Here is a 13,770-nt window from a genome sequence, read left to right as displayed (position 1 = left end):
CGTGTTCTGGAGGCTCGCGACAGACAGCGTCGTTTGTCATCAGCGCGCATGCGCATTACAAGCTGTTCACGTGCAACACGCGTGACTGTCAGAAAAGGTTAATTATATGTTGAACAATCATAAAGATCTGAAGGGAAATGTGAAGAAGATTCAGTCCTGGATGTTTAAGAAATAAAAGGTTTGTTTTCCTGACGAGGAAATCAATCTGAACGATTATTGGATGATTATTAGTGAATAGATTAAAATGAACGTTTTCTTATCTCACTTATTTTCATCTGTTAAAGCAGAATAATTTTTTTAAAAAACCTCAAAATTTACAAGTAAACATTTCTGATGACACCCCAAAAACGTAAAGTAGGACAAACATATAACCATAAACCCAGGGGCGAGGGGGGCTGGGGGGTGGCAGAACACCGACCCCTAAAGCAAACTGATGGGAACTAAAGTCAATTAAGCCCCGACATAAATGAATAAACAAACAAATATAATAAAATGATTGAAAAAAAGAATCAATTCAAGACAAACATGAAGGCAGGGGGGTTGGAGTTAGGATTAGAGTTAGGATTAGGGGTTAACATTGGGGTTAGGGGTCAGGGGTTAGAGTTAGGGTTAGAGGTTCAAAGTTAGTATTAAATTTAGTGTTAGTTTTAGGATTAGAGTTAGGATTAGAGTTAGATTTATAGTTTGAATTAGGGGTTAATGGTGAATTAGGGGTCTGGAATTAGGGTTAGAGTTGGGGGTTTAGAGTTAGGATTAAATTTAGTATTAGTGTTAGGATTAGAGGTAGGATTAGATGTAGGGTTAGAGTTAGGATTAGGGGTTAATGGTGGGGTTACGGTCAGGGGTTAGGGTTAGGGTTAGGATTGGAATTAGAGTTAGGGTTAAGGTTAAGTTTTAGGTTCGGGTTAGAGTTAGGCTTGCAGCTTTGTTTAGATTTAGGGTTAGGTTTCAGGTTAGGGTTGGATGTTAAGTTTTAGGTTAGAGTTGGGGTTAGGTTTAGGGTTAGGGTGAGACTTGAGGTTCGGTTTTGGGTTAAGGGGTAAGGTTAGTGTTATGTTTGCATCTATGTTTAGATTTAAGATTAGGTTTTGGGTTTGGTTTAGGCTTAATTTTTGTTTAGATTTCAGGTTAGGGTTAGGTTTAGGGGTTAGGGTCACGGTTAGGACTGCAGGTTAGAGTTGGGGTCTGTTAGTCGTCCTGACATCACTTCCATGCCTTCGTCTTTGGGTTTTCTGGTGTGAAACAGAAGACCTGAACACAACTCCAGTTCACTGTTAGAAAATGTTTTAATTGCAGCATGCAACTTGAACCTTCAGCGTGGACGGATTTCCTATCGGTTCACAGAGAGTCTGGAGAGACGACGGTCGTTTCTCACAGCTATGGACACGTTGACCTCAAACACGTATGAACACCACTTCCTCCTTCTGTTCACACAGAAACATTCATTTTTTTCCACAAACACCAGTTTTTACACGACAGCTTACGGTTTACACTGAACACACAAAACTGAAGTTGCATCCAGTCGGTTTCCTCCGTTTAAAGGAAAACGACTCACACGTGTTTATTCACTCGGGTTTTTAATGTTTCTGCTGGTTTTGAATTTGAATTTTTGTGTTTAATCTTAAGCAAAAATGAAGAATCTCCTTCAGAACGCAAATAATATGACTCACCCTGACTTCCTGTCACCTGACCAGCTGAGGAGCCATTTAGAAGCTGTGTTGTTCTCTCCACAATCAAACCAACTGAGCTTATGACTTATTTCAATTAAAGTTTCACGAGAATCAGTGAAGTTTACGTCAAAAAAAATCAGATTTTCATTCTCATTTTCCATTTTTTTTATGCCTTCAGAAGTCAGATTGTAGATTTGGTTCAATTTCATTATCAGTCTGACTTTTCAATCCATCCGTAGATTTATTTTAATGCAGCTGACAAACAGACAAACAGACGACTGTCATGTGCGTTCGTGATGTTAAAAATAATGTATGGTGATATATAAAATAAGGTCATGTTAATGTCATAATAACATATATGAATAACAATAGCAAGACTAATAAGAAGAATTTGGGCTAGCATTGCCCGCTACGGTTCGCATTGGCATTGCAACAGCATCTCATGAAACATCACTATGGCAACCAAACGTTTACAGTCAATGAAGTTTATGTCAAAACAACAAATTATTTTCCTTCTGTTCAATTTTTTTTTTTTTTTAATTTTAGAAATTAGGTTTCAGATTTTTTTTTTAGATTCAGTTCAATGTGAGTCACTGTTAGCGACATTTAACAAACAGTTACTTCCTGTGTTCACACACGATGTCGTTCTTCGATCGTTTCATGACGTTTTTTATTCGTGGGGTTTTTTAATATTTATAATATTGCTGTCGACATATTGGTAGAAAAAATTGTAACCATAGGAACGAACACAAAACTAGACAGCGTCACCACAAAAAAAAACTGTTTCCTTGACGACACAGACAGAAAAGTCCCTCTCTCCATTCGCTCTCTGGTGATGATGTCACTTCAGATCCAGACCATGTAATGTCATGTGACCCGTCCAGACCTCTAGACTGAGGTTGAAAACCAGGACCCCCCCCAGCCCCCGAGTATACTGGTTCAGGACTCATCTGGAGTCCATCCTGGAGGTTTGGCGTCGTCCGAAGAAACCAGCCAAAGACCGGTCTCAGAAACGTCCACCGTGGAGAGGAAATGGGGTGGAACTGTTCTACTAACTAGTTGAGTCTACACCTTTAGTTTCTACCGCTTGGTTAGCCTCCATTAGCTAGCCTCCGTTAGCGTCTCTAGCTCAGATGGACACGGGACAGATGAGGATGCGTTTCTCCAGCAGGACGCTGAGGACCAGGAACACGAAGTACAGCAGGAACATGGTGAGGCCCAGCATCCGGCTCATCTTCCAGCGACAGGCGGCGATGGAGACGATGACGAAGTGCAGCATGAGGAAGAGCAGCACGATGGTGCAGAAGAGGCCGTTGGACCGGACGGTTACCGGCTCGCCATTGTGGAGCAGCGTGTAAAGGAGCCACGGGACCGGCAGGCTGAAACCAGGAGGGTTAGGGTTAGACCGATCCAGAGGAAGACGGAGACGTTACGGCAGCTTACGATGCAACAAAGTTTGCGTGTGTTTGCGAACATGTTGTCGCTCTGAGCAAAGCATCTTGGGATCGGTCAAGAATAGAAAGAAAACACCGATAAAATTCCCAGAGCGTCGGAGAAAGTCCACCGAAAGAGATCAGTTGGTACAAACAGCCAATAAGTTAATTCATTTAATTTCTACAATTAATCAATCAATCAATCAATCAAGTTTTATATATAAAGCGCTTCATCATGTCAACAGACATTTCAAAGTGCTTTAACAGACAGAAAAACCCAACAGGACCCTCTAGAACAAGCACAGCAGCGGGGAAAAACTCCCTCATTGAGGAAGAAACCCCGGACAGGACCAAGAGTCTTACAAAAAAGACTTACTTCTCTCTAAACATTAAGAGACGACGCAGAACTATTTCCAGTTGGAGAAACTCAGGATGTACATTTGATTGGACAGTCACCATCTTGACTGCCCTACCTGCCCCCCGGGGCAGTTCAGCCACTCACCCTATGGTGATGTCAAAGATGTTGCTGCCCACCGAGCTGGACACGGCCATGTCCCCCAGACCCTTACGGGCCACGATCACGCTGGTAATCAGGTCCGGGATGGACGTCCCGGCCGCCAGGATGGTGAGGCCCATGATCTCCTCAGAGATGCCCACAGTCTCGCCCACCTGGAGGCGACATCAAGGTGAAGGTGACATCAGAGCCGCCAAGGCTACGCTAAGCAGTAGCTACACATTCAAATTCACAGTCCTGATTTTATCCTACTTGATGCCACGATTATAACGGTGAACCGACCTGATGAGCCCACCACACCATCAGGTAGGAGAAGATGCCAATCCACAGGATGGAGCCGATGAAGGTCAGGATGAAATACCGTCTGGATGCCTGAGAAATAAAAATAAAATAAAGACTCGATGCACAAAAACCTTTAAGGCAAGGCAGCATTTTACAAGTAGAGCAGTTGTTAGTAGTTGGACTCCAAGACTTCCATTAGTTTATTAGTCAAACGTCTGGACAAACGTCATTTATCCAGGTCACGGTTCTCCAAAGTCGTTTAAATCCATCGACTGGACTTCAAGAAAGTTCCTTGGAAATGTTCCATCTCCCATCCAACCACCAGCGGAACTGAAGAAGCCTCTTGGTGAAGAGGTGAAAAGTTTTCAAGGAACTTTTTTAAAGTCGAGTGGATTGATTTAAACAAGTTAATAATTTATTTTGATGAGTCAGCTAGCTAATTAAATGCTGAACATTAAAAAAAATCGGGCTTTTTGCTTTATTTAAGACGCTGAAAGAAAATAATTCATACAATCTGTGATGTTTTCAATGACGTGAACTTTGAGTTGAAGATTTTTACATGTCTAATGACCAACAATGACCATAATTCTTCCACTCTTCTCTCTTTAAAAGATGCATCTCATCTCTCATTGGTGGAGAACCAATAAGAATGAACATAAGCCAACATTAGCAGCACTGCAGACCCTAAAGGAAGCAGAACATTAGATTGAGTTGGGGAAATGACCCTTTAAAAGCCTTAGTATATCTATTGGCGCCATTTTTGCAGTTTATGATTATTAGGTATGAGTATCTTATTTTAATAAGTACTGTGAAATGCGGCGCATTTCGCGTCAGATGGTACAAAATTTAGGGCACGGATTGGCTGCCTCTGCTCCGCCTCCCTAGACACACTACACAGGAAACAGGAATTGGTGTGGGAGGAGCTGACCGAACTTCTGTACTGCACTCGTCAAACTGGTTCCAGATTCCACACACTAGCGGTGGGGTAACCTGGCCCCAGTGACCCTGAGCGGTGGGAGCAGGGGGCGGGTCTTAACTAGAATCTGGGCGTGCCTGCTGCGGCGGATGGTTCTCACCGGGTTGCGGACGTCGGGCAGCGTGAGCCACAGCGGGAACACGATGGGCAGCAGGAACAGGTAGCTGGCCTGTTTGCGTCCGGTGTCGGGCCACTCCAACGACAACGGCTCGTTCTTCTCCTCCTCCTCATCTTCCTCCTCGTCCTTGTCTCCCTCTTCATCATCATCATCATCATCGTCGTCATCGTCGTCATCACAGCTCTCACCAGAGTCGCTGCTCTCCTCAGCTCCGCTCTGGTCCTCAGCGCCGCCCTTTGGGTTATCTGGTCCCTCAGGAGCCGTCTGAAGGAAACCAGGAAGGGTTTAGGTTAGGTTAGGTTAGGTTAGGTTAGGTTAGGTTAGGTTAGGTTAGGTTAGGTTAAGGTTAGGTTAAGGTTAGGTTAGGTTAGGTTAGGTTAGGTTAGGTTAGGTTAGGTTAAGGTTAGGTTAAGGTTAGGTTAAGGTTAGGTTAGGTTAGGTTAGGTTAGGTTAGGTTAAGGTTAGGTTAGGTTAGGTTAGGTTTAGGTTAGGTTAGGGTTAGGTTAGGTTAGGTTAAGGTTAGGTTAGGTTAGGTTAGGTTAGGTTAGGTTAGGTTAAGGTTAGGTTAGGTTAGGTTAGGTTAGGTTAGGTTAGGTTAAGGTTAGGTTAGGTTAGGTTAGGTTAGGTTAGGTTAAGGTTAGGTTAAGTTTAGGTTAGGTTAAGGTTAGGTTAGGTTAGGTTAGATTAGGTTAGGTTAGGTTAGGTTAGGTTAGGTTAGGTTAGGTTAGGTTAGGTTAAGGTTAGGGGTAGTGGTAGGGCTAGGAGTAGGGTCAGGGTTAGGAGTAGGTTAGGTTAGGTTAGGTTAGGTTAGGTTAGGTTAGGTTAGGTTAGGAGTAAGTTAGGTTAGGTTGGGTTAGGTTATAGGTTAGGGGTAGGGTTAGGAGTAGGAGTAGGAGATGGAGTAGGGTTAGGAATAGGGTTAGGGTTTGGAGTAGGGTTAGGAGTAGGGGTAGGGTTAGGAGTAGGGTTAGTGGTAGGGTTAGGAGTAGGGTTAGGGTTTGAGTTAGGGTTGGGGGTAGGGTTAAGGGTAGGGTTAGAGCTAGGGGTAGGGTTAGAGCTAGGGGTAGGGTGAAGGGTAGGGTTAGAGTTAGGGGTAGGGTTAGAGCTAGGGGTAGGGTTAAGGGTAGGGTTAGAGCTAGGGGTAGGGTTAAGGGTAGGGTTAGAGCTAGGGGTAGGGTTAAGGGTAGGGTTAGAGCTAGGGGTAGGGTGAAGGGTAGGGTTAGAGTTAGGGGTAGGGTTAGAGCTAGGGGTAGGGTGAAGGGTAGGGTTAGAGTTAGGGGTAGGGTTAGAGCTAGGGGTAGGGTTAAGGGTTAGGTTAGAGGTTATTTGTGGTGACAAATGCTGGCAATAAAACATTCTAAAAAATGATAACTCTTGTGTTTGTTGTGGTTTTGTTTGGTACGTTCTGTTTTACATCAACATTCTTTTGTTAGCCAATCACGTGTTTGTGAATCCCACATGTGTTCCCCTCCTGTCTATTCTACCGTTCTAAACATCGGCTGTCCGACGTTTCTTCGTCTTTACATAAAGTTGAGGTGGTGAGCAGCTCTTCATCACGTTGATGAAGCCGTCACTCACACTCCAATCAGCTGGAGACGCTCTGGCCTCATCGCTGGAGGACCCTTCAGTCGAGCCCGTCCTCAGCTCCTGATTGAAGGCTCGGCTCCAGGAACCAGAGGGGGGTTCATGAGGACGCATAAAATCAGGCCTTAATGAGGGGATTAGGAAGGAGGCTGGGATTGAGAGGTTTGTTTTTTCTGATTGACGAGTTAAAACGTAAAAACGACATTATTTCCATTTTAAAGACGGCGTATAAGCAGCTAACGTTAACATTCCAACGTGGATCTGTGTTCCTCCAGTACCTTTGTCTCGTCCAGATCTCCTGCTGCTTTCTCCATCGTCTTTTCTGTATCCTGAGGTTGTGAGGTGGATGGTTCGGCTGCAGCGTCCCCTGCTGCCCCGGAGGTGGAAGCACCGCCCAGCTCAGCGTTCAGTTTTCTATCTGGAAAAAAAAAAGAAATAAAGAACGAACCTCGAGTTACAACCAGGATAAACGTTGATTGACCGGTTTAGAGTCTACCACAGGTGTGACTGAGGAGAGGAACCCCCTTAACCCCCAACAATCACATGAGACAAACACAACCAGCACCTTAAAGACGTCGCAACCCCAGATATAAAACGTAGACGTGAAAAACTTTTTTTTTTTAAACTGCTGCAGACGTGAGACGTGAAAGAAAACACCCACCATACCTGTTTCCCTCTGCTTCCAGTCTGTGTGCTACGCTATGCTAACCCCCTTCCTGTATCCGTCTGGTGACATCATCAGGGCATCAGATTGTGAGCTTGGACTCACCTTCGGGGCGGCGGCGGCGGCGGTTCGGACCCGGTTCGGGGACGCTCAGAGGTTTGATTCTGTTCTTTGCTGCAAATTGAAGGAATCAGTCCTCAGAAAACACGAGTGGATTTCACGGCGACGGGATGAACGACACTGACGAACACAACATCGAGCCAGACCTCAGACTCACACACCGCCCACAACAGGAAGGTCTGTTTGGTTCGAACTTGGTTCTTTATTTATCTGTATTTTACTTTTAATCATAAAATCCTTGGTGTGATCATTTGGATCCTAATCAATCGGGATCAATCGGTAGCATAACCCCTGGCAAACTCCCATGATTCTCCTGTGAATATCATCGATCAGCGTGTGATGAAGGTCTTGAGTCATCAACACGTAAACAAGCAGCATGCAAACACTTTCACACCTTTCCACCTTCACAGGGGCGGGGCTTAAATCACAACACAAACAAACAAACGAACCACGGATGCACTGAACACCTGAGTCCTGTCCCATAAAGCTGGATTAACCTAGTCAGGCTTCCTCTTCCTTATCTGGCTTCACTTACCCAGACATCCACCCTCAGGATTTTCGGTACCATAAAGCCGGCTATCAACTCACTAATTCAATCCAGACTTGTCCACTCTAGATCTGTGCACGCTCACATAAAAAGGGCGGAGTTTGCTGCATGCGACCAATCGCAAACATGCAACAAACCGGCCCGAGACGCATATTTCACAACGGAGGAGCGAACAATAATAATTAATAAATACGATCAATACAAATCAATAATCCAGGCAAAAAGCAACACAGCTGCAGCTGCCAAACGGAGCAAGGATCTCTGGGAAAACATGGCCGACTGCGTCAATGAGGAAGTTAGTGCCATTATAATATTACTGCCCCACTATGACTGCACTTGTGTATCTGACTACAGTAACATGTGTGTGTTCATACATGTGTGTGTGAACCACATGTTTGGTTATGACATGTGATCGTAGCCCCGTGACTTTATGAACAGCTCTACGTACTGTGTTCTTCACAGGTTTTCAGCATCGCCAACACAATACATTAAAGTACCTATCAATCAATCAATCAATCAATCAATCAATCAATCAATCAATCCATCGTTTACTGAAACAAATCATTGATTAATGACATTTTATCTGTTTACCTGAACTTATCCTGCTCCGGAGCAGGTTAGGTGTTCAGCATAGGTTACCGCGACAACGTAGCCCGATAGAAAGTCAGCCACCTTTATGGTACTGAAAAGCCAGGGTTAAGCCTGAAGTTATCTGGCTAAGCCGTGATCCAGCTTTACGGTACAGGCCTCTAACACAACACGACACCTGAACGCCTCATGCTGTACCTTTCCTCAGCGCTGACCCCTCCCCTCTGACATCACCTTTAAACGACGTCTCTGATTGGCAGAGATACAAACAGGCTTTGATGTCAGGTGTGTGATTGGTTACATAACAAACACAAGGCACCTTCCCCGGGGGAGGCGGGGCTTACCTCTGCTGGCTCCGCCCGGCCCCTGGGCTTTCAGGGCCCCGCTAAGAACCGCCTCTATGATGAGAACCCAAAGCAACAGGTAAACTGTTTTATGGGTGGAGCTACTTTACTTGCTAGCTTGCAATGCTAACGGTATCGATTGATCTGTATTGATAAATAGATTCAAGATTTAATGTTGATGAGATTGATCACGAACCCCCCCCCCCCCCCCCCCGATGGATGGAAACCAACCAGTTAATCAAATTATCGTTGGTAAAACAGGAAATGAAACGCCTCCACCTTCACAGGGGCGGGGCTTAAATCCCTCCATAATAACCAGATTAACTGACTTCAAACAGATTCTATTATGATAACACATAATGATTAATGATGGGGTGTGATGACATCATCAGATGTGACAATTCTCTGCCAACTATTCAGTTATAATAATAACAAAAACAATAATAATTAATAATAATAATAATAATGTTAATAAAAGTAGTAGTAATAATAATAATATTATTGTAATAATAATAATATTTATATTATTAGATATATTATTATTATTATATTATTTGTATTTTCTGTATAATGTATAACTTTGTGTTTATTTCAGCCTTCCTCCCCTCCCCCACACCTCTAAGGGCCTCTGCTCTTTGTTCAGGCTGTACTTGTAAATAAGAACCTGTTCTTAATTGCTTGCCTGGTTAAATAAAGGTTAAATAAATAATAAAAAAAAATAATATTGTAATAATTATACTATTATTACTATAAATATTATTATTATTATTATTATTATTATTATTATTATTATTTGTTAATAATAATAACAATAATAGTGATAATAATAATAATAATATGAATTCAATAAAATTAAATTTTAATTAAATTAATATTATCATTAATTAATTAGTATTATATTAATAAATTAATAATATTATTATTTAATTTATTATTATTATTATGATGATGCAGCCTGTGACCCGGTTGGTTCCGAGCCACAGGCTGCAGACCCGGGCCGCTGTGGTTCTGGTCACCTTCTCCCAGAGGGTCCAGGGTGTGGATCATCAGCTGGAAGATGGTGTTCCTCAGGGAGGTGTTGTGGAGGGAGGCAGAACTCCCTCCTCTCAGGAGGATGGGTCGAACCTACGGGCAGCAGCGACATAAGGATCATCGTTTCTATGGTTACAGTTTGAAACTCTACCATTTATAAAAATATATTTTATAGATAGGTAGGTATACAAACAGTATGTATACACACACACACACACACACACACACACACACACACACACACACACACACACACACACACACACACACACACACACACACACACGCACACACACCTGGAGTCTGGTTCGGTCCTCCTGTCGATCCAGTCGTAGTTTTTTGGACAGGGGGCTGCTGGACGGGGGCTCAGCATCCTGTTCAGGTTTACCTTCAGCCTTTGGAGCAGTGGGCGGGGCAGTGGGTGGAACAGGAGGAGGGGCCGCGGGAGGGGGCGGAGCAGTGACAGCAGCTGGTGCAGGAAGGGCTGCAGGTGTTTCACTCTCCTGCTGAATGAGCCATGCATTAAATCAGATGGACAGAGAGCCCTGGCCCCGCCCACACGGGGGTGGGGTTACACACCGGTTGACAAAGGGTTAACAATATGACGGCGGGGGTAAGTCTGTATTTGTCACCATCAGCAGAAGACCTAAAGCCTTAAAGAGGATCTGCTTCATTAGCTCCTGAACACGTCTTATTGCTAATGCTATCGCTAATGCTTACACGTAGCACCATGCTACATTACGTTTGATCAACCAGAAACCTGTAAGATAATCAATCGGTCCACAGCGAAGAGGGAGAGTCCTCCTCTCACCAGCAGGGGGCGCTGGTTGGTCCTGAACAAATGAATGACTTCCTGTTGCTCTACCTGTCCCAGTCATGTGACACCATCGTTCCAGTGATGTCACACCTGGACTCCGGGGGGGTTGGTAGGAACCAAACCGGTGGGGGCAGGTGGGGGTGGGGGGTAGGTAGTACGTCTCAGATCAGCTGATGAAAGTTCAGTTACTTCCTGATTGGGTTTCAGGAATGAGTCAGGTTCTGTTAGTCTGGATTAGAGTTCTAGTCTAACTATAAACTCAGGTCATTTTTAACAAACTGTGTCTTCGTTTAGAATATTGAGTCATTAATTGAAGATATGTCATTATTGTGAGTTACTAATTATTATGACACTGACTCATTATTATGAGATAATGACTCATAATGAGATATTAACTCATTATTGACTCATTATTATGAGGTGGTGACTCATCGTTACAAAATAGTGACTCATTATTATGATGTTACGTTCATTATTTTACTCGTTATTCAAAGATATAGACTCATACTTTGACATTTTAACTCATTAATCAGAGATTTTAACTCATTTTAAGATACTGACTCATTATTCTAGATACTGACTCATTATTCTAGATACTGACTCATTATTCTAGATACTGACTCCTTATTCTAGATACTGACTCATTACTTTAGATACTGACTCAATATTCTACTGACTCATTATTCTAGATACTGACTCCTTATTCTAGATACTGACTCATTACTTTAGATACTGACTCAATATTCTAGATACTGACTCAATATTCTAGATAATGACTCATTATTCTAGATACTGACTCATTATTCTAGATACTGACTCCTTATTCTAGATACTGACTCAATATTCTACTGACTCATTATTCTAGATAATGACTCATTATTCTACATACTGACTCCTTATTCTAGATACTGACTCATTACTTTTTAGTTCAACCACTAAACCCAGTCCCAGGATTAATCCTGAGACCAATCGATCCAGACTCCGCCCCCTCACCTTCTCCGGCTCGTCGGCCGTCCACACCTTGACGATGCTCACGTGTTTGTTGAGCTGCAGCTTCACCGCCAGCTCGATCTGGCTGTTGAACCTCATGAAGCTGACGTAGGCCACGTAGCCCAGCACCAGCAGGGCGCTCTCCCACCACACGATGGTGTTGTCCAGGAAGAAGACGATGAGCATGGTGAGGTCCAGCACGTAGAAGGTCACGTCCCTGAAGAGCGGCCACCAGGTGAGGTGCAGCATCTCCCGGGAGAAGATGGCGCACATCCCGATGACGAACAGGATGTTGAAGACCGCCGAGCCCACGATGGTGCCGATGCCCACGTTGCTGTGGGAGATGAAGACGCCGATCAGGGAGGTGAAGAGCTCGGGGGCGGAGCCACCGGCCGCCATGAACGTCGCCCCGGCGACGTCGTCGGAGATCTCCAGCCGGCTGGCGATGACCTCCAACCCGGGGACGAAGAACTCGTCGCAGACGATAGCCAGAGCCACGAACATGTAGACCATCCCCACCAGGTGGAGCAGCACCCAGCCCTGCTGGCGCTGCTCCAGCGAGAACAGGTCCTCCGGGTAGTCGCCCCTCCTGTGGGGAGGGGGGCGGGGGGTGGGCGGGGCCGGTGGCGGCGAGGGACTCGGTAGAGGTTGAGGCTCCACGTAGACGCACTGCTCCACGTCGGTCCGGTTCACCAGCAGCACCAGCGGCGGTTTGGTGCCTTCAGGTCCCACGACTTCCTCCATCGCGCCGCCATCGGCGCCCCCTGCTGCCCGGGAGGGGTCGTGCGTCTGGGCGGAGGCTCTCGGCGGTGATGGCGGCGGGGGGCGGGCCCTCAGGTGCAGAGTGCAAACCAAACACAGCAGCACCCCCGAGATGAAGACGAGGAGGCGGCCGAGCCGGAGTCGCCTCCGAGGGGACATCCTGGTCAGCGCGCCGGGTAGGAAGTAGTCACGCCCGGGGGGGGGCGGTCCATGATGGGGAGACGAGACGAGGAAGAGGAGACGCACACGCCGGAGCGTGCTTCATCGTTTTACCTGTGGAAGGACTGATGACACACACACACACACACACACACACACACACACACACACACACACACACACACACACACACACACACACACACAGCTCAGTGTGAGCATGCATACATTTGATGTCCTCTGCTTTCATAGTTCCAGATCTGTTGAGGTGTGTGTGTGTGTGTGTGTGTGTGTGTGTGTGTGTGTGTGTGTGTGTGTGTGTGTGTGTGTGTGTGTGTGTGTGTGTGTGTGTGTGTGATGCAGTCAGCCACCTGTTACTATGGCTACATAATCACACAGGCTTTGGTTTCCCTCACAAACACACACAAACCCCCCCAGCTGCGATCAAAACGGGACGCGGCCCACACCTGCGTCAAAATCATTTAATCCCAAAAAAAAGAAAAAAGAAGAAATAATCCGAAATCGCGTCACAGTGTGGGCGCGCGCGTCCGGAGAGAACGTGACGAAACGTAAACGATCGTTAACGACATAATCACCCCCCTCCCCAAACCGGGATCGATGGAGACGATCAGGAATCGATCCCATCACAGATTGGATTGGATTACCGCGTCTGATCGAGGCGCGGATTGGTCCTTTTTTTTGCGCGTTCGACGCCAAAACATTCAAACTGTTTTTTGTTCACCGTCCATAAATCAAGGACCCCCCCCCCCAGACTGCGCGCTGAGGCGCGTTGCGGGTCTTACCTGTTGCGCGCCTCCAGCTGTGCGTAACGGACGCAGAGATGCTGACTCCGGGGTTTCGTGGGGGGGGGGGGCTAACCGCATCTCAGCGCGGGGAGCGGGATCAGCTCAAAGCCGCTGAGCGGATTGGAACGCAACCCCCTCACCTTCCCCTTCGCGCGCCAACCCTGAGCAGACGCACGCGCCGGGCGGGACGCGGGGTCGCGGGATGCGACCGGAGCGGACGCGCCTCCTGGAGGAAGGGGGCGGGGCGGGGGGGTCTGGGCGTCAGGAGGGGTGTGGTCAGGTGAGCGGTGACATCACGAGCGCGTTTAATTAGCCCTAAAGGCACGCGCCTGGAAAGGGGAGGGGGAGGGGGGGGTAATTACTGC

At 46.0% G+C, this 13,770-nt stretch overlaps 1 protein-coding gene across 3 annotated transcripts; it reads right to left on the bottom strand.

Moving 5' to 3' along the window:
* Positions 1-1,276: 1,276 nt before the first annotated feature.
* Positions 1,277-13,534, bottom strand: LOC137600334 (sodium/potassium/calcium exchanger 1-like). 3 transcript variants are annotated; one of them, XM_068321900.1, is made up of 9 exons: positions 13,403-13,534; positions 11,683-12,725; positions 10,169-10,378; positions 9,857-9,965; positions 6,856-6,995; positions 4,976-5,257; positions 3,900-3,989; positions 3,606-3,772; positions 1,277-3,049 (listed from the first exon to the last, which is right to left on the bottom strand). In XM_068321900.1, the coding sequence occupies exons 2-9, from the start codon at positions 12,598-12,600 to the stop codon at positions 2,800-2,802; spliced, it is 2,166 nt and encodes a 721-aa protein (XP_068178001.1). In that variant the 5' UTR covers positions 12,601-12,725; positions 13,403-13,534; the 3' UTR covers positions 1,277-2,799. The 3 variants fall into 3 exon arrangements, with proteins under 3 accessions (XP_068178001.1, XP_068178020.1, XP_068178010.1); XM_068321919.1 differs by having other exon boundaries at positions 10,169-10,375; XM_068321909.1 differs by lacking the exon at positions 13,403-13,534 and having other exon boundaries at positions 11,683-12,928.
* Between the last annotated feature and the right edge of the window lie 236 nt (positions 13,535-13,770).

The sequence above is a fragment of the Antennarius striatus genome, chromosome 1, assembly GCF_040054535.1.
Source record: "Antennarius striatus isolate MH-2024 chromosome 1, ASM4005453v1, whole genome shotgun sequence".
NCBI lineage: Eukaryota > Metazoa > Chordata > Actinopteri > Lophiiformes > Antennariidae > Antennarius > Antennarius striatus.
This window is presented reverse-complemented; position numbering and strand designations above follow the sequence as displayed.

Coding starts and splice junctions, on each gene's coding strand:
- LOC137600334 (XM_068321900.1), bottom strand. CDS start 12,600: ATGTCCCCTCGGAGGCGACTCCGGCTCGGCCGCCTCCTCGTCTTCATC. Junction 9,966..10,168: donor AGGACCGAACCAGACTCCAG/GTGTGTGTGCGT, acceptor TGCTGCCCGTAG/GTTCGACCCATCCTCCTGAG. Junction 3,773..3,899: donor TGGTGTGGTGGGCTCATCAG/GTCGGTTCACCG, acceptor TGTCGCCTCCAG/GTGGGCGAGACTGTGGGCAT.